The 26,846-nt window shown below is 35.5% G+C and overlaps 1 protein-coding gene across 1 annotated transcript in view; it reads right to left on the bottom strand.

Moving 5' to 3' along the window:
- The window catches only part of LRP1B (LDL receptor related protein 1B), a 756,289-nt gene that overhangs the window by 66,081 nt on the left and 663,362 nt on the right, over positions 1-26,846 (bottom strand). Inside the window, exons 63-71 of the mRNA XM_087732714.1 lie at positions 25,373-25,466; positions 23,630-23,746; positions 23,336-23,455; positions 20,296-20,415; positions 12,654-12,770; positions 5,333-5,439; positions 4,501-4,630; positions 3,352-3,458; positions 2,302-2,434 (exon numbers count right to left, since the gene is read on the bottom strand). Coding sequence (XP_087588840.1) covers positions 2,302-2,434; positions 3,352-3,458; positions 4,501-4,630; positions 5,333-5,439; positions 12,654-12,770; positions 20,296-20,415; positions 23,336-23,455; positions 23,630-23,746; positions 25,373-25,466 — 1,045 coding nt within the window. The remainder of the gene's footprint in view (positions 1-2,301; positions 2,435-3,351; positions 3,459-4,500; positions 4,631-5,332; positions 5,440-12,653; positions 12,771-20,295; positions 20,416-23,335; positions 23,456-23,629; positions 23,747-25,372; positions 25,467-26,846) is intronic.

The following is a 26,846-nucleotide window of genomic DNA, read 5'->3' on the forward strand; positions in this document are numbered from 1 at the left end:
AATTTTCTACATAACACATTTTTATGGTAACTGGATTCACAGTTTCCTGAGAGGAGTAGAAAGAATAAAAGAAATAAAGCTGTGTATCTGCAGAGGAGGAAACAATGAAATTTCATACGATAACACCAAAACCCTCACTGTGGCTTACCTCAGTGCATTACACCCATTCTAATAGTTAGATCAGGCTCCAGTGGCTTTTTACTGATTCATTCAGTGCCCTGTTCACACCCCATTAAAGTCAACAGAAGGCTTTCTTTTGCTATAGAGGGTTCAGAATGACTTAAATTTTTTTTCCAGAAAATTAATTTGCATGAAATACCCACCATGTAAGAGGATGTTAGGAACTCTCACACTATGTTACCAAATGTAATTCACTCCCATTGCAAATATAACTTATGAACATAAACAGAAATATTCTTTATTATCATCCAAGGAAAAAATATATAAAATTAAAGTATTCTTCATGATGAAAGACATGAATATAAATAATTCTGTGTGTAATCACAATAAAACCATAATTCTAGTTGTATAATAAGATTGAAAAGAGCTATGTTTATAAATATGCACAGTGGGCTACAGATAAATATTATGGAGATTGTTTTAGAATGCTGTAGAATAAAACTCCATTTGTGTTTGCTGTATTTCCAAAGAGGAAAAAATTAGTTATCAGTGAGATAAACTGGCATTTGTTTCATGTGATTGCTCTGCCTGTCATAATTCCTTTATAGAACAGATTTCTATAACAGAAATCATAATTGTGACATAAATACAAAGTATTATAGCAATAACCAACTAGGCAAAAGACTTCTTATTGCATTATAAGCAATTTGCAGTTCACAGACGCTCCATTATGCTATCCGAAGAATAATGTAGGCTTCAGATAAAATAAGCACGTTAGTACTTACTTACACTTCATTGGTTTTTAAAGAGATACAGTCCAGATATTTTAAAAGCAGTTTTAAAACGGACTAGAAGTTTTTTAAAACTTTGTTGATCTCAGTCTAATCAAAACAATTCATTCTTCAACACTTCCAAATATGATGTTTTTCTCTTTGCATCTAAACATCTCTGGAACATTCTTCCTATTTTCTTAATTTTCTGGCCTCTCTTTCAAACCTAATCATCCCCTATAACTTCTTTTTTTTCCTAGTGGTAAGTGTTGGTTAATAGACTTACGACAAAATAAGGGAAGGATATTTTACTCCTCAATTGCTTGCTTCATCTCTGATTACTATTACTTATTATTGTATTGCATTATGCTTTTGAAGTTACACACATATCATGTGATTGTAGATGACTAACACAGAGAACTACTCACTTTAAAGAAAAGGAAAGAAGAAAAGTCTGGAAAAAACAAGAAGCTGAAAAAACGCTGAGTAAAATTTTGCTTTTTTAAAAAAAAAAATCTTTAATTTGAGTAAGAAGTTCTGTGTTTGTCACAATTATTGAATTACTATACTTACTAAGAATTTTGTGCAGAGTTACACCGCTACTGCCTGGTAGCTGAAGCAAGGTTCAGTTAAAAAAAAAAAAAAAATCAGAAATAAAGACTTGCATGGTCTTACCCTCAGAAGGAATACTATGGGGAACTCATTCAATAATGTTTAATTGCATACATCTATGCATGTGTGTGTATGTATACATAGATATGTATGTAAATATACATGAATGCTCAATTGAAAAGACATATTAGAACAAGATTTGTGAATTTGCAGCAACTATGAGAATTAGACCAACAGATGTATTTCTCAAAAACATATTTGGTATCTTAATCATAAGCATGAAAGTCTGAGCGTAGTGTTTAGCTTCATGTGAATCAACTTATGTGCGTAGTTCTGCTCTCTAAGGAGAGTGAGAATTCAAAATGTGGTTTTATGGGTTCTGGTTAATTGCAACATTTCATCTCCATGGAAATAAATAGAAAACTGGGGTCTTAAGATTACTTATTTAGCAATTTTTCCATATATTGCATGGCTTTGTAATTTATTGTTGCCTATAAAACTGTAAATTAACCGGACTTATTACCGATTTTTCTGATGAGACAGAATATGCTTCCAGTAATAACACAACCTTTTGGTCCTTGGGGAAGGAAACACAAAGAAGGAACAATGAGCCGTGAGTTATAAACAATATAAGTTTTGCTTCATCCTGCAAAACACTTGTGAAGCTGCTGTACTGTCTGTCGAAAGAGGTCACAGAAATTTCATTTCGTCACTCAGAATGGCCAGGGTACCATTAACGTACAACGTGTGTTAATACAAAACCCAATAAGTAAGCCTTTTAATGAAAAGCGTCTCTTGCCTTGGTCACAGTTTTCTTCGTCACTGCCATCCACACAGTCATGGATCCCATCACAAAGCCATCTGACAGGGATACAGTAGGCCTTATTTTTGCATCGAAACTGATCCTCTTTACATTCTGTTACACAATCCATCTGTGTGAATACAGATATGAACTAAGTATTAATGGAATAGAACAACAACAACATACTTAAAGACAAATGGAACAAAATTGACCATCACTGTTTTTTATCGCTCTTTGCATTTAATACAATAAAGTTGTCCCTGACAATGGAATGTGCAATTTAAATAGTTACTGAAGTCCAAGTGAAATTGTAACCACACATTATATATGTTCTGATATTACTTCATTATGTTGCTTAGTATTAGCATTGGAAACAACGGGTACATTCACATTTCTGAAGTCAACTGCCCTAAGAGAACCAACCCTGGACATGAGGCCAGTTAGCACAAACTGGCTCATATCCACATTGATCAGGACTAGAAACCTCCAGAGTGGATTGTCTTCACCTGCAGCGTGTAGCATTTGGCTCAGGCATCCTTCAGGCTCTAACTGGTACCTTTATGGCTCTGAGAAGTAACAATTATTTTTGGTCTTTTTTCCTGAAGTTGTTCACGAAGGTGAACATATTTTAAAAAGCTACCAGCAGTGCAACACGTAGGAAGAGCACAGCACGAAGGCCCACGGCGGCTGCGGTGCCTGCCAGGATTGTATTAGATTAATCTAGAGGACAGAGGGAGCCAAACGTGACACAAACTTGTCTACACTGCCAGTACGGAACAATTCCTGAAGAAAACTCCAGAACCACGCTCAGGTTTTGACTTAGGGGAAACAAATTTGTCTACTCCAAAAGGTGGCCACAGAGCAAACAAACATAACGCAATGTAACTGCCAAGGAACAAAAATCATGGGGCTAAGTTATCTGACAGTTTTCAGTGTATGCAGAAATACCCCATTTCATCTTTTAATTATTTTCAGTTCTAAAACTGTTAGCAAATTTCATGTCAGATGGCAGGAAAAAAAAAAAATCAACAGAAATTTGTCAGCTACCTCATCAGATCCATCAGCACAGTCATACTCTCCATTGCATTTCAAAGATGCCGATATACAGCCTCCACTGGCACACACGTACTCACTTGGGGAGCAGGTTGGAGATGCTGGTTACAAACACATATTTTAGCATTAAGAAAAAGAGAATTAATAAATAAGTTGCTTTATAATTTAATGTTTTCATCTGGTTAACATAGTGAACAAACATGTATTTGTAGCTGACCAGAGCTTTTCCAAATGTTCATAAACTGCAATGAAATATTTGACAATATGCAATTGTTGCATCCTAAGTGAAAACATGTGATCATAGTGAATGGATGTTTGTGTTTTATCACTCACTGAAAAATTTCTTTTTGTGTTTTCCTTGTGCTTGGTAACAATGGTTGCTACACACATACACATATTCATTGAACAAGCATATTAATAAAATTGCATTCTTTAAAATGGGCTTAGGGTTTAGCTAAAGTTATGTAAGTGTTTATAATTAAATAAGCTTAATTTATTAGAAACTATGGTTTTAGAAAGTATACATTATTACAATTAAAATAAATACGTATTAATCAGTTTTATTTAAAATACACGTGGATATTTTTGTCACATCATAAATCAGGGGAGTTTTGTCATAGGCTTCTACCAGTTGCACCTATCTAGATGAAGCTTACAAAAAATTTAGGACAATTCCTGCAAAAATAAACTACTGCATTTTCCAAGACAGTAATAAGGAAATAAAATAGTAACAACAAAACCAATAAATTGCTAGAGAAAACCTTTGCATAAGGACTGGTAAAACGGAATGAACACCACAAAGCAAAAAATCCCCAGAGACACTTTAGTAACATGCCAAGAATTACTGCTCTTTTCAGAGAAGAATTTTATAAGCTGAGTATACATTGTCAAATTATATTTCAATATAATTAAATTAAATACCATTCCCCCCAACAAGCTTCATATTTCATAGCTGTACATAAGTGGCATTTTCAAAACATGAGTAGGACAATGATACACATTCAAAAGATAAAGTATTTCAGATTTCTTTGCACTCCTCTCTACTTCTAGTGTACAAGGAATCTTGATTTGTTGATTTATCTTCTTGTCATTCTGATTTATTCCTTTCTTCATTTTATTTCTCAGCATTACTTAAAACAGTACCTGGTTCACAATTTTTCTCGTCATCCCCAAGTTTGCAGTCTTCGTGACCATCACATTTCCATTTTGCTGATATGCACTGACCATTGGAACACTGGAACTGATCTCTTGAACAGCCTGTTTCACAATACCTCTGGTACAATAAAAACAACATATATATGAGATCAAGAGTTTAATATAAACATTGGTAAATATACAGCTGATCAGAGAAGTTACAGCCTGTACTCCTCCACACTAAGAAATACAGTAATGCCTTGTGAAATAAAATATATTTGTAGATATGATTCATGAAAGGTGGCTTGCACCATCTAAGTAGGTGGAAAGCACCTGAGGTCCAGCACTGGCAGGAAAGGAGAAAAGACAACCGGGACAGGAAAGAACAGAAAAACAGCAAAGCAAATATCCTGTGAGTTTCTGCTACACAAGGAACAGTCTACATGGTGTTTTCTCAAAAAAAACCCTCACAAACTAAACCAAACCAAACCAAACCAAACCAAACCAAACCAAACCAAACCAAACCACTTCTGTTTGTAGAAAGAGCGGTTCCCCAACCAGGACACAAAACATTTCCAGGATGGGAAGAGGTCCAGATCATTGCTGGGACAGAAAGATGTAGACCATTGTTAAACATGACTTGGTTTTGTTTGCATGTTCTCTTTTTAGGATAACTATTTCAATAGGTTTAGTTTTAATTTAGTAAAGACATTTGCATATATGGATTCATGTGTAGAATTCCCACTGCTGCTTTTTAAAATATTCATATGTGGGAATCCATTCTCCAACAATATAAAACTACTCATTTTCTAAAGAAACATTTTTCCTGGAAGAAGCCTACCTCATCCGAGCCATCTGCACAGTCATAGTCTCCATCACACCAGAATCTTGCTGAAACACAGTCTCCGTTTGCACAAAGAAAGTCTTTCAAAGTGCACGTTTGAGGCTCTGAATAAAGAAAAGTAACAACCCTAGGTTTATTAGCATTTCCATACAATTTTTTATACCTAAACCCCGTCAATCAACCAATGAATGACTACAACAAAGTCAAAACCACTAACTTGCAAGCTATAAGGATGTTTTTTCTGTAGGGTTTTGTTTCATAACATTTTGTAACTCAATTTCATTTACATATAGTAAGATAGTAATGAAAATACTTTCATTTCAGTTCTATCAAATTTCTTTGAAAAATTATGTGATGCTGACTATATAATTATTTATTTCAATGCACGTATGTTATTACAGGTTTTCTGAGATATGTGCTACAGACTAGAAATCCATTTTGCACCTGTTAATATCGCATGTAATTAGAACTAACCAGATCTTTGACTTTCCCACACGCAATAGCATACCCTTTATCACATACCTTTTAACATATGGGTATGTGTCAAGAGTCAGCTTCCCCTGTGCTAAGCACTCAGGGGAACAGTATGAGATGGTAAATGGAATGCCCAAGAGGTAAGGTTTGGAGTTTCAAGTAAAATCCATTTTCCAGAAATTAAGTATGGGAAGAAGCATGACAATAATCCACTGACTTAAATACTGACAAAATTGTTAGAGATATTTAACAGAAGGAGAATACAGTGAGTTGCAAAAGTCAATGGACAGTATACTTTCATAAAAAAACCACTTCTGTCAATTTGTTAGAAAACGCAGAAAAGGAAAAAAAAAAAGGTAAGGATAAGGATGGAATTTTCAAGTAATTTTAGGGAGAGAGAAGGGAGATGTGAGATAAAAAAAAATCTAAGGAGCTTACAGATGGATAGGAGACAGTAAAGGTCAGAAGGTAAGTGGGATATTTTGTGATAAATGGGTACGTTGTTCTACTCCCTGGGAAGAAACAAAACACAGGGAAGTCTGAAGTCATTATAAAAGGTGACACAATAAAGGGGAAGAGTAGACACAAAATTAATTCAAGGAACAGGCAAAGCTAACGGGAGAAGCAGGCTGCAGGGAGTGATGGAGTAATCCTGAGAAGGTGAGATTGGCTGTTTCAGACTATTTGCTTCACTGTCTGCACAGCTCTGCATTTTCGCTACTGCTGCCACAGAAAGACTGGCAAGGGGACCAGCGTGGAAGATTCCCCCAGCAGAATACTGTGTGCTTTCCACCTGAAAATGAGGACCATTACAAAACAGATTGGAAAAAATTAAGTTAATGTCTGGACTTTGGACCATTAGATTAAATAAGGGTAGAGAAGTCGTGGGGATTGAGGAGAATTTAAGCAAGTCTCTACATGCAATTTAGACTTTGCCAGTCAGAGAGCTTTGGGAAAGCGGGACTGAAAAAACAAACAAGGATTATTTGCGGGATTATTCCCATCACAGTAAACATTGCATTATGTAAATAATGTAAAATCAATACGGATTAATTAGTAAGACCTTTTCAACAGAGAGATGGGAAAAGAGTTCAGGCACATGGTAAATGACAGCGACTAAATCAATGCAGGAAGGGTAAAAAGAAAGAGGAGAGACTGAGAGCAGACAGTAGCAATGGACAGTAATGGACCGGATAATGCTAAAGGGTCCTTTAGCTAGTTATGGAAGGTGGAAGCACAAAGGCTTTTGAAAAACGAGGAAAGCAAACACAAAATTAGAGGCTTCCAATTGAGAAGAATTTGGTAAATACCAGCATGAGAATATACTAGACATGAGTTGCACAGATCTAAGATAAAGCTGAACTTAGTTTTTTTTCCGGATTTATAAAAAATCAAAAACTGTTTCCAGAAAGGAATAGTTTTAATGAACCTTTCAGCTACTTTTTCTTTTTCTTCTCTCTTCATAAAAAAAGTCAAAATGACCCTGTTTGAAAGTTTTTAAGAGAAATTTCATTTTTCAGGTAGGCACAACTTTTCATTTTGGAGTTGTAGAAAAGTCATAATAAAAGCAAATCTACAGCAATTGCATCAGTTCTCCAGCAGTGTTATATTTAAGCAAATCAAAGGTTAGCATTTATCTGGATTCTTAGATTATACACATACTACTTTGAACTTTTTTCAAAGCAAAAGCTAATTCTATAAACATTAGCAAATCACTGACATTTGATTCTTTTTGTTGTCAACAGGCCAGGAAGAGGAAGTTCACAATACGATAAATTATGTAAAGGAAAGAATTTGTGGAAAAGTAATTCATATGTAAATAAACATTCATCATGTTTCTATATTGATTTGCAAAATATAAGCAAATACATTTTCTATACTGCTAATGAATTATTTATAAACAGAGATTTGGTTCTGGAAAAATGTACACAATGAGCTAACTTCTCAATTCTCTGTTTGCAAGAAATATTTCTCCTGCTGCTGGAATACTTCTCTGTGATTTACATATGAGCACAGAAGAGTACTTTCCCATCAGTGCTCAGACTGTTAGTGAAAGGAATAATTATTAATAGGCTTCTCTATAACCAATGATGGACAGCACCTTTCAGTTTCTGCTTTATAAAAACACTGAAACTCCTTCCCAAGAAAAGCATTTTTGAATTATTAAAAGACTTTCATTTGAAACACGGCACATAAGATGATCTAATTCTTTCACATTTTAAAGTCTGAAAATAATCCGTAGAGCCAACAGACATTTGTCATCAACTTAAACGACAGCAAGAAAAGGATCTCATGAGAAACATTTAAAATTATTTCATATTTGGGGTTCAATTTTGCATTTAATAGGCATAGATATTGCACTAAGTCATGAATTGAAAGGATTTTTTGGGGGACTGATGTACTTATATACAAGTCTGAGAGGAAAAAAAAAACCCTGCATTTTTTCATAAAATAGGATATGAAGTTCAAACTTACGGTGTACTTTTTACCTGTATTTGTACAGGATAAATATGTTTGCTCCTTGTGAGAATTCTATGTCCTGTAACAGCTGTTACAAAGCAAACTTTTAGAGAAACTAATTTGTATAATAGGAAAAGTGGAGCTTGTATGGAGAAAAAGAAGTAACAGCAACACAAACATGGGATAGGAGCACCTCAACCAAAATGAGTTAGAAGTGTATATTGACCTCTTGATTCATCTGGGCATTAGGCAGTAGATCACAAAGATATAGAGGAATTAGGGGACATACTTAGGCCACACTTTCTTGTGATGAATGAGCATTCATAAGATCTACTACTACTAGACGGTTGTGTTGGAGTTGAAACCTTTCAATATGCCAAGCCGGAGTATCCAGTATGATGCATCCACATAACATCAGTGAAACACCGTTACCATGATGTAGTGAGTTAACCCTCGAGGGCAGCTAAGCCACACACAGCCACTCAGAAGGGTGAAAGTTCAAAAACTTGTGGGTTGAGATAAAGACAGTTTAATAGGTAAAGCAAAAGCTGCATGCACAAGCGAAGCAAAATAATAATTCATTCACTACTTCCCATCAGCAGGATGGTGTTTAGCTGCTTGCAGGAAAGCAGGGCTCCATCACGTGTAATTGTCTTGGGAAAAGAAATACCGCAACTCTGAACATCCTCCCTTCCTCCTCCTTTTCCCCAGCTTTTTATTGCTGAGCATGATGCCATACGGTACGGAATAGCCTTTGGCCAGTCAGGGTCAGCTGTCCCAGCTGTGTCCCCTCCCAACTTCTTGTGCACCACCAGCCTCCTCGCTGGTGGGTGGGATGAGAGGCAAGAAAGGCCTTGATGCTGTGCAAGCACTGCTCAGCAACAACTAACACATCAGTGTGTCACCAACACCGTTTTGGTCACAAATCCAAAATACAGCACCATAGGAGCTACTATGAAGAAAATTAAATCTATCCCAGCCAAAAACAGTACACATGATAAAATGGAAGAGGAGGAAAAAACAAAAACACCTTTCCTTATAATTCACCATTACAATACTGCTAAAAACAATAACATGGACCATCCTGCAGAATGCATGCCTGTAAACACAGGATAATTGAAGTGGTCATAGGTGGGGTTTTTTTCATATATTTAATGTGGCAGATTTTCTTTACTTATGTATTTTCAATTACATTACTTGTATTTCACCAAAACAAAGACGACATTTATTCTTCGTTAATCTAGGTATAAAACCGGTAGATGTACATAAAAAAAGAAACCTTTTGTACACATCATTTTATCACACTAAAGTAGCATGCTTGCCTTGGGCTAGCACTGGCACCTAGCTGCTTTTAGGAAACTGACACAAGCCATTGTCTGACTTGCACCAAGTCGGCTGAGCCTTAAGCAATGTAAAGACTAAATTTACAGCACTGGCCACTCAAAATTTACTCAAAATAACATTATGAGATATTCCAGTTTAGTGTCTTTCAATACGCTGGTTTAAACTGTTTTCACTTAAACATTAAATAATTGCTAGTTCTCACTGCAGTTGGGATACAAACTTATCCCAGGACAAAATTAACTAATTTGTTTTCTTGACAACATGTAGGAGCAACAAAACAGCATTGAGAAGACTCTCTAGCAACAGTAATAGTTTTACACTGATTGAATTCATGTCTTTCTACAGCAGTATTAAGTTGGCTTTGCTTCAATGTTTACAGTATATTTTCTTTAATTACATTCAATAAAACATTACTGGTGCCTTCTTTTCAGCAGGAATAAGATAGTCATTACTATGGAATTTTCCTTTTCTGAAGTTCCATGAAAGAGAAAATACTATTTTTGCTCTAATTTGTTTTTGAACATCAAAATAAACTCTGAAAGCAAATTCCCCCTCCAAAAAGATATTAACTCACAAGAGTTAAAAATACATTCTACTTTGCTTAGTGCTAACTCAGTAGGGACCTATAACCTTCCTAATAACTCTTACTTATTTGGGAGGGTCCAAATATAGTTAAAGAACAACAGACTGTAAGACAAATGCAGTTAAAGAACAAACTCATAATGGGCACAACTATTTGCATTATACCACTAATAATTTTTCACATCCATATGTAATATTTTTTAACATGCATTCTGTTTCACTTCTGACAACTGTGTGTGCATGCAAAGAAACTATACAGAGAAATGTAAATACATGAGCTGGATTTCTATAATTCAATGAATTTGTGCTGCATTCTTGAGAAACAACTCATTTTCTCATATAGTTGCCTGACAAGCCCTTTGTATATTCATGTATGCTATGAACAACTTATCGTAATGTGCAATGTAATACATTTTGTCAAATGCTTTTGAAGTTCTAATTTTGTATATATTTGTTTCATTACACTGTATTCTATAAGTGGCTTGACAGCCTATAAAGAATTTTATACATCTATTTCAAACAGCTGAACAGTATTATGTATTTTCCCAATGCTTCTAAGATTTTGAATTTTACACCTGTGTCAGCCTACTGTATTTAATTTAAACAGCAGAATATGGGATTCAACAGTTAGAAGTGAAGTATGCATTTGACAAGCAAAAGATAAACAAAAAAAAGCTAACAGAAACTACAGTTCACTACTCTGCCCTTTACTTGGATGCACCGGCTCTGCCTGGGTACTCCCAACTCACTAATTCCATCCATTACGATTAACTACGGATTTCTTTATCTGCAAGTCTAGAGAACAGCCAAGAACTGAATACATAACTTAATTATTGATGTGAACGCAAAGATGGCAAACTTAATAAATATTTAAAAAAAAATAATAAAAACCAAAACAGATAGACAATTGCTTCCTCATTATTTGAACTTTTTTTTTAATCACTTTGTACTATGATAATCTAAACTTTAAGGAAGAAAATTATTAATACTGGGTGATAAATAAATCCCACTTCACACATGGCAAATTGTAAATAAGATGCTTGACGCTTATTTTCCAAACAGCAATAATGTTTTGTGGAAGTTGGGCTTCTTTAAATTTTCAAATTTTCAGAAGATTATCTGGTCATGTAGATTAACACTGCTACAGCAAAACTATGTCTCTTTATTTGATTTTTACATGAGAATAAAAGAACATAAAATAATTTTTTGGTATTTATAATATAAATGAAAATGGAAAAATCCTACTGGCACTAATAATCAATTCCTAAGTAAAATTTCCCACAAAGTTAAGAAAGCTTTTGTGTGTCAACCCCCCCGCCCCGCCCCGGGGTATACAATAGGTGGTTCTGTGTGAGTACTGAGCCACATGACATTTTCCCCTTTAGATGAAACACTTGCATATGAAAACTACAGCACACTATTGCTTGCAGTAACACAATATTTTCAAATGTAGACAGAAATTAAGAAGCAGAAAAATTCACTTTAACCTTTCAAGTAGAATGAACTAGTCTTCAGACATCCTGTACCTAGGGATACCGTATCTCGAATTGGAGAAGGGGCAGACAGCACGTACTCAGCATTAGAATGCCTAATTTATTAAGCTTTCTAGGCTATTACCTTGAAGATACTAAATATACATTAATGTTATACAATCAGGAATATGAATTCAAGATTATCTACACAAGGTATTAATTTCTTAGATTTCTAAATACAAAAGAAAAAAAGAACAGAAATTGTCAACAGAAGAGAAGGCACTTCAGAAAAATTTGTGGAATTCCCCTCTTGAAATATTTTATAAAGACAATGATTATGAGATAAAACCATTAAGAATTTGTCATTTCTTCCTAAGAAGCAGATCTAAATTAACTCACTGACAGTGGTATTACAGAGGCATTCAAGTTCCTCATAGGTAGGAGAAATCTAGGCTAAGTGAGCTAAGTGAGCTACTTTGAATAACAACATCTACTTCTTATTGTGTTTAGGTATTACAGAAATGGACTTGTCATGCTACAAAACAAGGCAAATCATCTCAGGAATATAATGAATGTAATGGGCAGGTAATGTTTGATCAACTGTTTTACTGTTAACACCTGTTTATCACTTTATGACTGAGCTTTTTTTAATGATTCTTATATAGAGAGATGAGATGCAATATGTAACTTAATGGCAAAGGAAAACTAACTGTAATATTTATTTTGAATTCATCAGGTTATTCAGAATCCATAGGTCAGGCATTTTTGCATAGCTGATACAGAATTACAGCTCTTTATAAGAATGAATGAAATCGGAGAATTTCAGCAAGGGACATTTTCAGTTCTAGTCAAGTGATTTTCAACAAATCTGATGGCGTTTTATAAAAACTTATACATGCAGTTTATCAAAATTGAAAAGTTTCCTCTTACATGTTGCTAAACTGACTCCACTCCTGATAACATGTACTTAGGTAAAAGTTACTTACTACAGTTTTCTTCATCAGAATTATCACCACAATCATTTTGGCTGTCACATCTCCAATGATCTGGAATACAGTTGTTGTTTTTGCACTGGAATTCATGAGGCCCACAAGTTTTTTTATCTGTAATTAAGATAAGTATGATTTACATCATTGCAGACAAAGAGACAAAATGGGAAAGACTAAACAGTGACTTGACAATATTGCTAGACATATTTAAGAAGGAGCAACCATAATACTTGAAATGTTACTTTCAGAAATAATTTATTTCTCATACCACATTCTTTAAGATTCTACTTATTCATTCATACCAAAAGAGATATGCTTATAAATGTGATGATAAAATTAAAATATGGACTCTATCCACTGTCATTTAAAGTAAAAACCATGAAATTCAGAAGTGATCACAAAGTAGTTTGAAGAGAGGGTATTATTGCACTGAACCTCAAAACCTGCATTGACTTTCCCTTGAATTTATCTGTAAGATTGCTTTACAAAAGATCAGGTCACAGTAAACCACAAGGATACTTATTTGAAAATGTACAAAATACATATTTCTCAAAAGTTATGTTTTCATACAATAATTTAAGACTAACCATACTTGACAGAAAACTTTGCATTTTTACATTTTCACCTTCTGATGTCTTGGATTGGAAGTCTACTTGTATAAAGTAAAACATTGTAAAGCATATAATGCTAAACTGAGATTAATTTCCTTCATGCAGTAAATCCTCAATGAGCTTTCCTGTTTACAGAGCAGCACTGTAGGCAAGGCCTCTTGCAGATGCATGAACATCCTGAACTCCTCCAGCAGGAAGGAGCTGCCTCTGTCTTTTATTTATATTTTTTATTTCTTGAGTAATTCTTTCAGATTCTAAGGACTGAGATGAAATGAAGTAAATTAAAAAGTTATCAGTGACATTTTCTCTGAAAAAAAAAGTTTGCTTTGTAAAAGCCTCAATGACATATTTAAAATTACATGTCACTGTGATGATATTTCAATAGAAATCTTTTAAATTTCCATTAGGCTATTTCATAGCATGTCAATTCAGACTTCATACTGCTATCACGACAACTCGATGAGTTCTAATAACTGACAGAATGAAGGAGGACTGAAACACTAGCTGAAATCAACCTGCTTTCTCTGCCTGTGTAATGGGAAGAACCACAAATTAGAGGTATTAGATTTGATGCCGAGGCCCATACTGCTGCTTTTTGTGCTTTGTTTTAGGTATGGTTCTGGAACTAGAGTGATAAATCAAAACAACATTTGAATATCAAGAAGGTGGAGGTAAATGCTGTTGCAGCTCAGTTGTGTACACTCAAAAATTTCGTAATTATAATACTGCCTTTTGCATTTGTTCCTTATTCTTTGCCAATATTGTCACTGTAAGTAGTTTTCGCCCAAAATACTTTTCCCTATGGTATCTCTCAAGATGACAGCCTACGACATTTCAATCACGACATTTCAAATACCTGCATTGGCAAGCACTTAAAAAATATTTAACATGACAAAACATAAAAACATCCCCCCCCCCCCAAAATAGGACACTCTTGTTTCTTTAGCTTTACAAAAGATGAAGCTTCGAAACAGAAATCCATCCTATATTTATTAAAGTACTTCTAGTACTTCAAGGTCTTGGAGCAGATCATCTTGAGTGCCATCACACGGCACGCGCGGGAAAACCGGGGGATCGGGCTCTGCCAGCATGGGTTTATGAAAGGGAGGTCCTCCTTCACTAACCTGGTCTCCTTCTATGACAAGGGGACCCGCTTAGTGGATGAGGGGAAGGCTGTGGATGCTGTCTACTTGGACTTTAGTAAGGCCTTGACACTGTCTCCCACAGCATTCTCCTGGAGAAGCTGGCTGCTCACGGCTTGGATAAGTGCACTCTGTGCTGGGTTAAAAACTGGCTGGACGGCCGGGCCCAGAGAGTGGTGGTGAATGGAGTCAAATCCAGTTGGCGGCCGGTCACGAGTGGTGTTCCCCAGGGCTCAGTGTTGGGGCTGGTCCTGTTCAACATCTTCATTGATGTTCTGGATGAGGGGATCGAGTGCACCCTCAGTAAGTTTGCAGATGACACCAAGTTGGGTGGAAGTGTCGATCTGCTGGAGGGTAGGAAGGCCCTGCAGAGGGACCTGGACAGGCTGGATCATTGGGCTGGGGCCAACTGTTTGAGGTTCAACAAGGCTCAGTGCTGGGTCCTGCACTTGGGTCACAACCCCGTGCAATGCTACAGGCTTGGGGAGGAGTGGCTGGAGAGCTGCCTGGCAGAAAAGGACCTGGGGGTGTTGGCTGACAGCCGCCTGAACATGAGCCAGCAGTGTGCTCAGGTGGCCAAGAAGGCCAATGGCATCCTGGCTTGTATCAGGAATGGAGAAGTGACCGTCCCTCTCTACGCGGCACTGGTGAGGCCGCACCTCGAGTCCTGTGTTCAGTTTTGGGCCCCTCACTACAAGAAGGACATCAAGCTGCTGGAGCATGTCCAAAGAAGGGCAATGAAGTTGGTGAAGGGTCTAGAGAACAAGTCTTACAAGGAGCGGCTGAGGGAGCTGGAGTTGTTTAGTTTGGAGAAGAGGAGGCTGAGGGGAGACCTTATTGCTCTCTACAACTACCTGTAAGGAGGTTGTAGTGAGGTGGGGGTCGGTCTCTTCTTCCAAGTAAGAAGCAATAGGATGAGAGCAAACAGCCTCAAGCTGCACCAGGGGAAGTTTAGGTTGGATATTAGGAAAAACTTCTTCACTGAAAGGGTAGTCAGGCACTGGAACAGGCTGCCCAGGGAAGTGGTTGAGTCTCCATCCCTGGAGGTATTTAAAAGATGTGGTGCTTGAGGAGATGGTTTAGTGGTGGACTTGGCAGTGCTAGGTTAACGGTTGGACTCTGTGATCTTAAGAGTCTTTTCCAACCTTAATGATTCTATGATTCTGTAGTAAAGTCTACTATCTCCCGTTAAGATATCTGCCCACAAAATGAGTCCTAAAGACTAATGACATTATATTCTATTTATCCTTCCACATTCAATAGAAATACCAAGACCTCGTCAGTAATACACAGAAGCTGGAGATGACATCCCTTCATTTCAGCTTCCTGCCAGGATGAAGAGAACGTGCAATATATCTTTTCTTATTCTTCATAAAGAATTATCCAGTTCTCAAGGATGCTAAATGCATTTTCTAGCATTGCGTCTTTACGCTTGTGAAGAAAGGCTAGATTTTTTTTAATTTATCCGAGTGTAGTCTAACCTTATGATTACCACTTAAATATTAATCTTTCTCTTCTTACTCTCTTTTTACAAAACACAAAGGAATATTTAATTATTTTTTATACAAAATATTTTGCATGTTTGTAAGGTGCTCTCTTCTTCACAAATCTGAAAGCTTTATTCTTCCTTTGGGTTGACTGATCTCTCGTAGCAGCTTACACTTGACAATGTCTTACAAACCAGATTTGCTTGTCTTGTATTTCCTTCTTCATGTTAACGAGAGCTGAGGAAAACACTAGGATACTAGAACTAAGATATAACAAAGAGGAAGATTTGAGAAAGCTGTGTAACATATACCTGATCTTCAAGAAAGACCGATTTACTCAACTCAAAGGAAACAGTGCAAGACCTTATTTTTCTGAATTGTGGAACCCTGAAAAGCACACATGGCCCCACACACATTTTGTCAACACTAAATTGCTTTCCATTCGTCATAAAATGAGACCACCTTAAAATGTGAAAGTTCAGATAGGAATGGTACAAAGGCAAAGAAGTAAGTGCTAATAAATCAATTTTTCATATTTCTCTCTTCAAATTATTATTAAGAGATTCATTGACCTGCTGTAACAGGCAAGGGCCCCTTCTCAGAAATTTGTGTGACTGCCTGAGGTAGCTGCTGGTTGGTTGGGGTTCGTCTTTTGTGCATACCAAACTAGGATTTTATTTCGGAAATAATTCTAAATGAGCATGAAGAAAATAGGATGAAGGCTTAAATGGAAAATAAAACAAAACAACCCCCAAAATATTACATATGCACCCTAAAAGCATTTTGATTCAAATATCAATCTTTCTGAATTAAAACACTATTTTGTCACTAACTGCACTACCTTGTCGTTTGGGGATTTTAATTCCATATATGTACACATTTGTGCATTTGTGTGTGTGCGTGTGCCTGAGAGGGATAAAATCCAAAATGGAAAGAAACACACTTTTGATCGCTAGCTGTTCTAGACCCTGGCAGGCTGTCACTGGTGCTGGATACAGGAAATTATAAGCTTGTTGAAGGAAGTTTATGTTTATATAACACATCCTTCAAATGTCTCAAAGAACATATTATTCATCATCAGAAAAAAACCCTACTTTGAGTCTTTAGGCTAAAAATAAAACTAATATTAAAAAAAGTGAGGAAGCAGAAAGCAGTCATACTCACGTTGACACATTATGCTAATAAAGACCTGAAATGCCTATAACCTTTAAAGCAGATTATAATCACTTTCCAAGACCGCACACAGTTTTCTTCAGATTCTAACTCAAACAGGGCCTTTTTTGATGTAAAGTATTGAAAATTGTGAGCAAGGATTACCATAATCTAATGGCTTCTTTTAATTGCCTGGACAGAAAGCATGAATTAACTCTACCCACTGTTCTTTGAAAAACATTATACACTCATTAATAAACATACATTTCCTAATTCTACTTCAATTGTCTGAGTCGGAAAGTAACCACAGAAGACTAAATGCATTCAGGCTACTAACAAATTTACTCAATATAATATCTCCAGTAACACACAGTAGCAGATGTTGACTAAACAAAATATATGAGTATGCAGCACTTAAACAAAAAAGAGATTACCCTTTATACAAGTTTTGTATTGTAAGCACTTTAGAAATTAACTATAAACGACAAGTTAGTATTAGCATCAACATATGCAGATCTTTATTATACTCAGAGTGCAGCTTTAGAATTTAATTCTATCAAATTTTGTTTATAAAAACCATCTTTAAATTTAAAAAAAAGAAAACAACACAGAAGACCAAACTGTGTTAAAACTACTGTTATAATAAGGTCATTTAAACCTATTTCAAATGCTAAAATTATAGAAAACTTTAAAATGTGATTAAACCCACTCTGTTCTCGTCAAGGCTTACTTGTTCTATGTGTACATAACTGTGTGTGGCATAGAGACTGTGGATATGGATAAATAGTTCTGTTTTCTCCAACACAAAAACTAAGAACATTATATGCAGCTAGCAGATTTAAAATAGAAATGGAGGTGTTTTATCAGGGAGGTATGTAATTAACCTGTGGAACTCCTTGTTGCAGCATGTTGTGAAAACTTTACAAAAGTTAAAAGAGACTGAAATCCATCAAGGATTATTACATACAGAGACATGTTTGACTCACAATATTTCTGATTCTCAAATTGTTAGAGGATGGAAGAGTATCCCAGGGAAGTTTCATTGCAGGCCTGCTTTGCTCGCATATTCTTCCCTAGATACTAGCGTTCAGTCACTGCCATAGACAGAATAAAAGGCAAGATGAGTCTTAGATACGAACCAGCATAACCAGTTGTATATATTGTGACTGAAAAAACCTATTTAACTTGGGATTGCATGCATTGCACCTCTATACTATTTAATTGTTTGAGTAATTTGGACATCATTCTTTCTATTGGCTAAAATGATGAATCATAGTGAAGTACCTATTATAAATACACTTTTTCCTGTTCAGTGTTAGTTTTGCCTTTTTTGTTTTTCCTCTTTGCTTTTCAAATTTGTGTTTTGAGGATACTATTAGATTAATTTTAAGACCTTTTGTGCCATAGCAGTTGGGCTTGCATGGGTTACTCAAAATGTGAATCCACGGTTTGGAAGCTTGGAATGCTGTCCAAATTGGAAAGAAACAGCATGCTGGAGATCAAGGTGATGGGGGAAAATGCAGGAGAAAGCACCTATGAAGTGGATCAGAAAGTGAGCAGTGCGGGGGTAGTTCTGTAATAGCCCAGAAGATATAAAAAGTCCCTATGGCAAAGGTTCATCTCCTTTGCATTCACTATTTCTTCAAGCCAAATGATTTCTTGGACTGTAACTTCTCTCCAGTTGATATGATTAATTAGTTTCCCCTTCTTAACAATTCAAATGATGGTCTTGGATTTTCAGTGTTGAGGAAGAGTTTCCTAGGCATATTCACCAGCTTCAACTTTCTCATATATGTGCTTGTGTCAATTTTTTGAAACATATTCAAAGAAATTTGGCTGTCTCAGTGCTTTGTTCTTGATTACAGCCTGTAATTTTGTTACTCTGCTGTCCCAGAGGTAGCACAAACTTGTCCAGACTCATGTGTTTCATCAAACCATTTATTGATGCGTGGATGAATAATGGTGAGAGTTTTGAATGTTCTGTACAACTATTTTTCTTGTTCTCTTCCATCTCAGAACATTTTTCCATCTTTTCCTTTATAGACCTGTCTTGAAATTTCCACAAATTTTTCTGCTCTTGGTGAGTGTGCGTCTTGCATTGACATCCATGTTCAGTGATTTTCCAACAATACTGATCCACTTATTCTGACTCTGATTATCTGTAATCCATTTCCCAGGTGGAATATTTATATTTATTATTTTCTTTCATTTACAACAAAAGAGCTGACTCAGTACTTCCCAACAATACAGACAATGACTAAGAACAGCTACTACTACTGCTATAGAGTGTGACCTGTTTTCTTCCAAGTGATGATGAAGAGCATACTAGGCACATGCAATAAAGTATTGTGCACAGACCAACGTGAAAACTGCTTAGATTTTCAACTTTCTCTGAGTATTGTCTTAATAAAATAATTTTAACTGTTTCTGCAGAAATATATTCAATTCATCTGTTCTGTCAATGAGGAACATGCTAAAAACTGTAGAGTTATATTTGTGATCCAAAAATTAATGTTCAAAAAAGCAATGAAAGAAATTCTTAGATTCAAAGCTAGTACTTACATTCTAAAAAAAATCTGCCTCGGTGGGTAAAACACTGTGGTTCTGGATATTGTGTAAAATCTGACAGAAATACTTGGTTTGGTAATGGTGTGATTCTATCCTTGATCTTCTCTGTAGAGGATCTGCCTCCTCAAACTATCAAATTTAAGTACAGAAGTTTCATAACTATCAAGGGTTCTTAGAGAAGTTCTATGGGGATGCAAAGTTTGTGGAGTGGAGTGTTAGGGCACATAACTCCCTGGAGCTCACAGAGAGAAGCAAAAGTTGGTCATGTCAAGTTGGAATCTGCTCTGGACCCTTTTGCACAGCCAGTCTTAACTAACACGATTTGCAAATTATTACATTTTTCACTATTTATGAACTCCAGCAGCAACAAAGTGTGTAGAATAAATTGACAGAAACTGGATAATACTGTGAGAAAAATCAAGAATGTCACTATATTCCAAATGAGATACTCATTTACAGCTCCTGCCAATAAAGTAGTAGTATATATGAAGTTTATAGACTACTCATATAAAGATTGCCATTCAACAAGAACTGTGTGAGCCAGATACAGCTATCATATCAGATAGGTATTATCATACATTGAAAGAGGACATAGTAAGTGGGAGGATTATTTCCTTTTACCACTTCTTTCAAAAGCATCAAGCTACAGTAATATATTCAAAACCACTGGCATACTCACCACAGTTAGCTTCGTCTGATCCATCAGCACAATCTGGGTCTTCATCACATACCCACAGTTTAGAAATGCAGTGTTTTGTTGTTTTACACTGGAAATGGTCTGGAGAACAGCTGTTTTCAGCTTTAAATAAAAGGATTCCAAATTAAAACTAGAAATTTCTGCTAATATTAAAAACATTTCTTTTAAAGAAAAAAAACTTAAGGATTCAAAATTCAGAAATTGGCGCTCTCTAGCATCACTTACGTAACATTTGTAACAAAACAACATTCAGGTTTATATTGTTTATAATTTTGTCATCTTTTTATGTATTATTTTATATATAATGGTAAGGTCAAACAAATTGAATAAACAAAGTATCTATTGTAATATTCTTTTAACAACAAATAGACTTAACATTGATACAATCAAACCACTTTAGTAAAAAGCAGTCAGATTTTTTTTTTTTCCTAACTTTCTAAAACACCAGTTATCAATTCTGAAAGTCAGTTTGAAGGACCAAAGCATCTCACAATGCTTTAATTAGAAAGGTAACCAAAATTATGTACAATTTTGGTGAAATTCTGTGCTCTCTTTAAAAGAGGCATGGGTAAATGGTGAGAAAAGTTTGACAATTATTTCTTTTTATCAATTTAGCAGATTTTTGAATGAAAAAATTCAAACTATCAATTTTTTTGAATGAATCCTACAGCAAGATAAAGATGTAAAGGTGCGGCTAACCTTCATCCTATTCTTTCAGGATGCTTTAAGTTAAAGCTTAACTGCTTTAACTTTAGAACAGCCACTTGACAAGAAAAGAGATCCTCAGTGTACTCACATGATTCTAGATTGGCTTCCTCACAAGCATATATACCAGGTCTTACTATTTATTAAACTCATAACTGAGAGTATAGAGGCAAGATGAATAAAGGACCTATATCTGGACTGGACTGTGAGCAAGCTACTTATGATCTGATGCATAAGGATTTCTTTAGAGATAATCATATGTACGAGAACCTCCAAATTGTTCTAAATGGAATTGAGCATAGGTGGAAACCAGTGTGATCTATTCTCTGATAATGTTTTCCCACATGAATGTTTGTCCCACTTTTATTTAGGGAACTCCATAAGGTTTTTAACAAACTTTCCTATTCCTGTTGAAAAGTAATTTGTTCCTCGATATTATCATTCTTGTTTCTTGGGTTTGGCACGATGAAAAATTTTAGGTTTGTTAAAAGTTGGTGCATTATTTCTTTCAGTGTCATGTTTCCATACATAAAATTACAGTGCTGGAATTAAAAAGCCGTTAGACTTGGATATGCCGCTAACTACACTTACAAAAAATAATACCGATTCTCAGCTAGGACACCTCACCAGGGGATTTCAAAGTGCTTTACAAGGGAGACTAACATAATTACCTCCGTTTTACATATGGAAAGCCTCAAGTACAAAATGTGACTTTTTCAAGGTCATTTGATATATAAAACGAAACAGTGGTAGAGCTGAAAAAAGGGCCTGATTCTTACGAATCCTAGTCCAGTGAAATCAGAATGAAATAGACAATCTCACCTGTTATCTGTCTTGTGACAGGAGCCCAAGTCAATATGAACTTTGTGGTAGACCTACTTAAAACCCCCTTTTCGTAATCTCCCCAAAGGCAACTGAAAAGTTTTCAGAAGCCACAAGTGAGGTTTTATTAAAATATAAACTAGCACACTTAACTTTCTTAAGAGAGAAGCTAATAAAGTCTAGGTAAGACAGAACAGAAATAAAAAAATGTATATAATTAACCTCCCCCACTCTCCACTGTTTCTTTGCAAGTGAGTTAATGGCTAAGTTTCAGACAATTCAAAAGCTTGCTTTATGTCACAGCAGACTGCCCTATCCCCACTAATCCCTAGGAAGTTTTCAACTCCATCACCGCAGATCCTGACCCTATCCCTGCCACAGTACCTGAGCACTGCTGTGCTGCAGACTCTGCTGATCTGATTTAATTTCTGTCAGCTACACCTCAAGGTTTTGGGAACCTTCCGTATGCCATGTGCACTTGTTTCAAACAAAAAAAGCAATCATCTCCCCTATCTTCCACAGGAGTTTACCTGACCCCACTTAATCAGTTTTTAAAGAAACATAACATGCAAACCAACATATAATACTCTCTTGTCAGAGGCAACAGTTCTGCTGAGCTGTTTGGAAGACGGCCATTAAACATGACCATCAACAAAGCCTTTGTATCCTTAGCAACCTTTCCCTTGGAGAAGGCCGTGTTCTTTGCAGAAATGCAGTATATGAAAACCTTGAGAAAGCTAATTCAGAAAATAGGAATAAGTACTTTAGATCAGCAGTAGAACGGAATAATGAATTGAGTGAAGGACAGAGATGTATTTCAGGAGAGCACCATCATTTTAATTACAAAATGATCAAAGACACAAGCCATTCAATACATTTCCATTGTAAATCTGAAAATATTTTCTCTACTTATATCTAAGAAATAGGGAGTGAAAATGAATTTATGAAAAGTAAGATGTATTAAAAGCTGAGTAAATGGAAATCAAGTTACATAGGCAAATTAATGAAGAAGTCCCCAGAGGAAAGGGAATAGAAAGGGTAGAAAGCTCCATCAAAGAAAGGATGTAGAAGGAGCTATGGATCTACATCTTTTCCAATAAAAGACACAGAAAAATATCTTCTTCCATTGAAATGCATTGCTGCAAGGCATGGAAGATGAAAGCCTCAAGAAGATGAGCCATTTGTGAGGTGGTTAAGAGTAAAACGGATGTTTCAGCCTAAGTCAGAAACCCAATTAAATGCTTGAAATTAATTGTTTACACACCCCTTTTCTTTGCAATGACTTTAAAAAACAAAGTTAATAAATGACATTTTAGTTTGTTCTCTTGTATATGAAGCATTGTACATCAATCAGCTGCATGAATTAACTGTTTTGCTTGTTCCTCAAATTATTTTACAGAGAGCACATTTACACTGTTTTACATATTTTTAACTTCAACTCCTTGTTTAAAACCAGCTACAGTGGTCACAGCAAAATTCTCTAAACAGAACTTACGACAGTCTCTTTCATCTTCTTCATCACCACAGTCATCCTGTCCATTGCATCTCAGATTTATTGGAATACACTTCTGATTCTTTGTGCACTTGAACTGACCTGACAGACACACGTGTGTGTCTGTAAGTTAAAAAAATAAAAATATCAAGTTAAAAAGATTAAAAGTTGAAGATTAACATATTTAAAAATTAAAAAGTAAAAAAATAAAAATATAGTTTCTTGACAGAATTTAAAGCATGGCATTTAAATCAGCTGAGCGTGTTTCTGAAGTCTACAGTGTATATAATCACCCACCACAGTTCAGTTCATCAGAATTGTCCCCACAATCGTTCTCTCCATCACAGATAAAGGCTGGAAGGGCACAAAGTCCAGTTCCGCACTGAAAACGTCCTGGCTGACATCTGAATTCAGCTGAGAAAAAAGATAACTACTTATGAATACTATCAGAGGAATGGTTAAAGTATCAATAGTGCTGCTCTTCCTCTATGGACTAATCAAAAGAATTTATAAACCTTTGTGCTTGCCTATATAATCTCAATCTGAGTATATATTAGTAACTAAAATGTGCACATACTATTGAAAAATTAATTTCAAAGTCTGAGATTTTAAATTTGCATAACTATAGTTATACCTTACTAATGATACAAAGTGCAACCCTCTACAGATTGATGCTTACTATTAGCTCAACTGAGACTTGCAATTTAGGATCTAAACACTTGAGTTCAAGTCTGCATTTAAGAAACTCACTATCCCACTCTAATTCTATTTCCCATGAAAGGTCTAACATTGTTCCTTCTCACAGCCACTGCCATTTGAGTGAATGAGAAATTATGCACCTCTACAGTAATATTTTATATAAACATAGTGTAGCTTAAAATGTAATCTTATGTAGAATGATTACATATGTTAAAGCTTGCCTCAAAGGCCTCTGCAGCAGAAAAAGAGAACTAATTATAAAATTGTAAAAATATGGGTGAGAGTTTTCAATACAAAATTCAAATTAATTGTTACTTAACTGGAAGATTATAGAATACATAATAGGGCATTTTGTGTATGTAAGCTTAAGGGAAGAAGGCAAGAATCTTTTGATTTATGTAGATTAATATAATAGTATTAAAGTAGTCAGTGATTAGGACTGAAAAATAGCATCATCAACAGATATTACTGTTTACGAATCCAGTACACTAGAAAGGTACTTTTCTAACAAGTAAACTTGCAGTCAGCTACCCTCACAGCAACCATCCTTTGGGATGCTGAAAACATCATCATAATTGACTTCCAGTTGTCTACAATTCAATGGGGGAATTCTACAGTAACTTACTATTTGGACTATGGGAGTCTATCGAGAAATATGCTGTATCTGCACACCAGTGTGTCAAAGTTACACAGGATGCATGAAAAATGTTCTTCGCATAAAATTTTTCATACTGGAGGGGTGACATTTAGCTCTCCAAAACTTGCCTTTGACAATATTTATATAAAACTATAAATGAAAATATTTATATAAAACTTATTGTGAAAAATATACAGAATCTTAGTAGGAATCACATGGAGAACATTGTTGTTGTTCAGAAAATTGCACTAAATAATAATGTGTAGCTAAACTTGTAAAATTGCAATGAAACATAACCAAATGAGATTAGAATTCCACATTTCTATTATATACAAAAGTAAACCAAATAAGCCTGGCAGAATTTTGTATTTATATATAAAAATCAGCAACCTCAGAACACAGCTTTAAAATAAAAATCTTTAGCAAAAACGTAAGTGGGATCAAGTAAAGGTTTAAAACATGAAAAGCATATTCTTAGATTGAAAGACCTTAAAAGACCCTTAGTAGACATGAGTTAATGAAAGTCTTTTACAGGCTGACAAACAAGAGCCTGCACCCTTTGTAAATTTGACAGACACCAAGGAAAAGAAAACAGTTTGCAAACAAAAGCATTCAAAAAAATCCTCTTCCTAACATCTATACAGCATTATATTTGATTTGGACCCTACTGACAAAACTGGCTTCCAAATTCAGAATGCACTTACGGCATTCCTCAGGCTCGTCTGAGCCATCTCCACAGTCATCGACAGTGTCACATTTCCACCAAAACGGAATACATTTGTCAGTTTTGCAACGGAACTGTAAAAGGAAGGAAAGAAGGAAGAAAAGCTTTGATATGAATATTTATTTATTTTTAAACAGAAATAGTACAGTTTGTGAAAAATTAGATTCACTGCTTAAGTCATTGTTCCATTAATCAACTCTGGCTGTTAATTTTATAAGACTTATTTTTTAAATATTCTTTTCTTGGAGATGTTTTGCACTGAGACTTCCACTGATATGAATCATTGTAGTTTCAATGACATTGTTACACTAACTTATAGTGCCCCTCATATAAACCACTCATTGCATTTTGCTGCATTCTGTGATTTGATTCTTCACGATCTTATTCAAAACAACCACTTCAACTCTTAAACAGTCTTTGTAGGCTGTTGAAGCAGACTTAATATCATTTTTCCAGATAAACCAAAACACCCAGTTACAGAAAAGGGCCTTAATGTGCAGTGTTGTACCTGTATGCAGTATTGCTTATATTGTTTGAATTAAATGAGAAAACCAGAAGCTAGGCTTTCCAACCTTTCAAAAGGATGAAATATTTGTACAAAAAAAAAAATAAATAATTCTTTATAAGGTCTTGGCAGTGCCTTTACTCTGAGCTCAGGCAACACCGTACCTTTGTTCTGACTGAACGAGGAATGCAAACAAAACAAAGAGTAGAAATTACTTGATGCAATTTTGTAGGGCTAAACCTAAAATCAGAGTTCATTATGTGGCTAATGCTAGGGAGAAAAATCCAGATAGATCATCAGCAACTTTCAAGAAATGTTGTGTTTCCTACCTGGTGTCTGTATGAACACAGAAAAGAAGGAAACCAACAGGTTTAGAAGTGCAAGACATGACATTTTCTGTGACTAGGCATAATTTTTTAATTTCTTCACATTTTTAAAATCATTGATTATTCAATAAAGCTGTATTTAAAAGGTGTATTAAATTTGGTGCATTAGCTCAGTTTTATCTTTTCGGCCAAGAAAATTTAGGGTTTTGTGGCCATTCATGTAGTAGGACCTATAGTTGGAGCTACATCACTGTTGTACCATGTTGAGTGACATGCTGTATAACAGGTTGGGTTTAAAAGGCAGCTATTCTAAACTGTTCAACTGTTCCACAAAGGTATGCATCTCAGAGTAGCTCAGCAGAAGGCCTCCAAACGTAGGAGACAAACAGAAACTCAGACAATTCTCATTCTTAGTATTTTCTACTTGCTAGCGTAGCTTTCCTGCTGCTTAATTGTTTTAAGTTGCCAGCCTCACTTTGCTCACCACAAGAGACTTCAGGCTGTTAAAATGACATTATGAATTTAACTCCAGGAGATGGGTACTAACTCTTAGATGCTGTTATGCTCTGTGTGAAAATGCTTGCATTCCCTTCTAAACTGGGGAGCCAGATACTTTGCAAAAT

Source organism: Nipponia nippon, unplaced genomic scaffold (genome assembly GCF_047370975.1).
Source record: "Nipponia nippon isolate SJK-2023a ecotype South Korea unplaced genomic scaffold, ASM4737097v1 scaffold_5, whole genome shotgun sequence".
In the NCBI taxonomy this organism is placed as follows: domain Eukaryota; kingdom Metazoa; phylum Chordata; class Aves; order Pelecaniformes; family Threskiornithidae; genus Nipponia; species Nipponia nippon.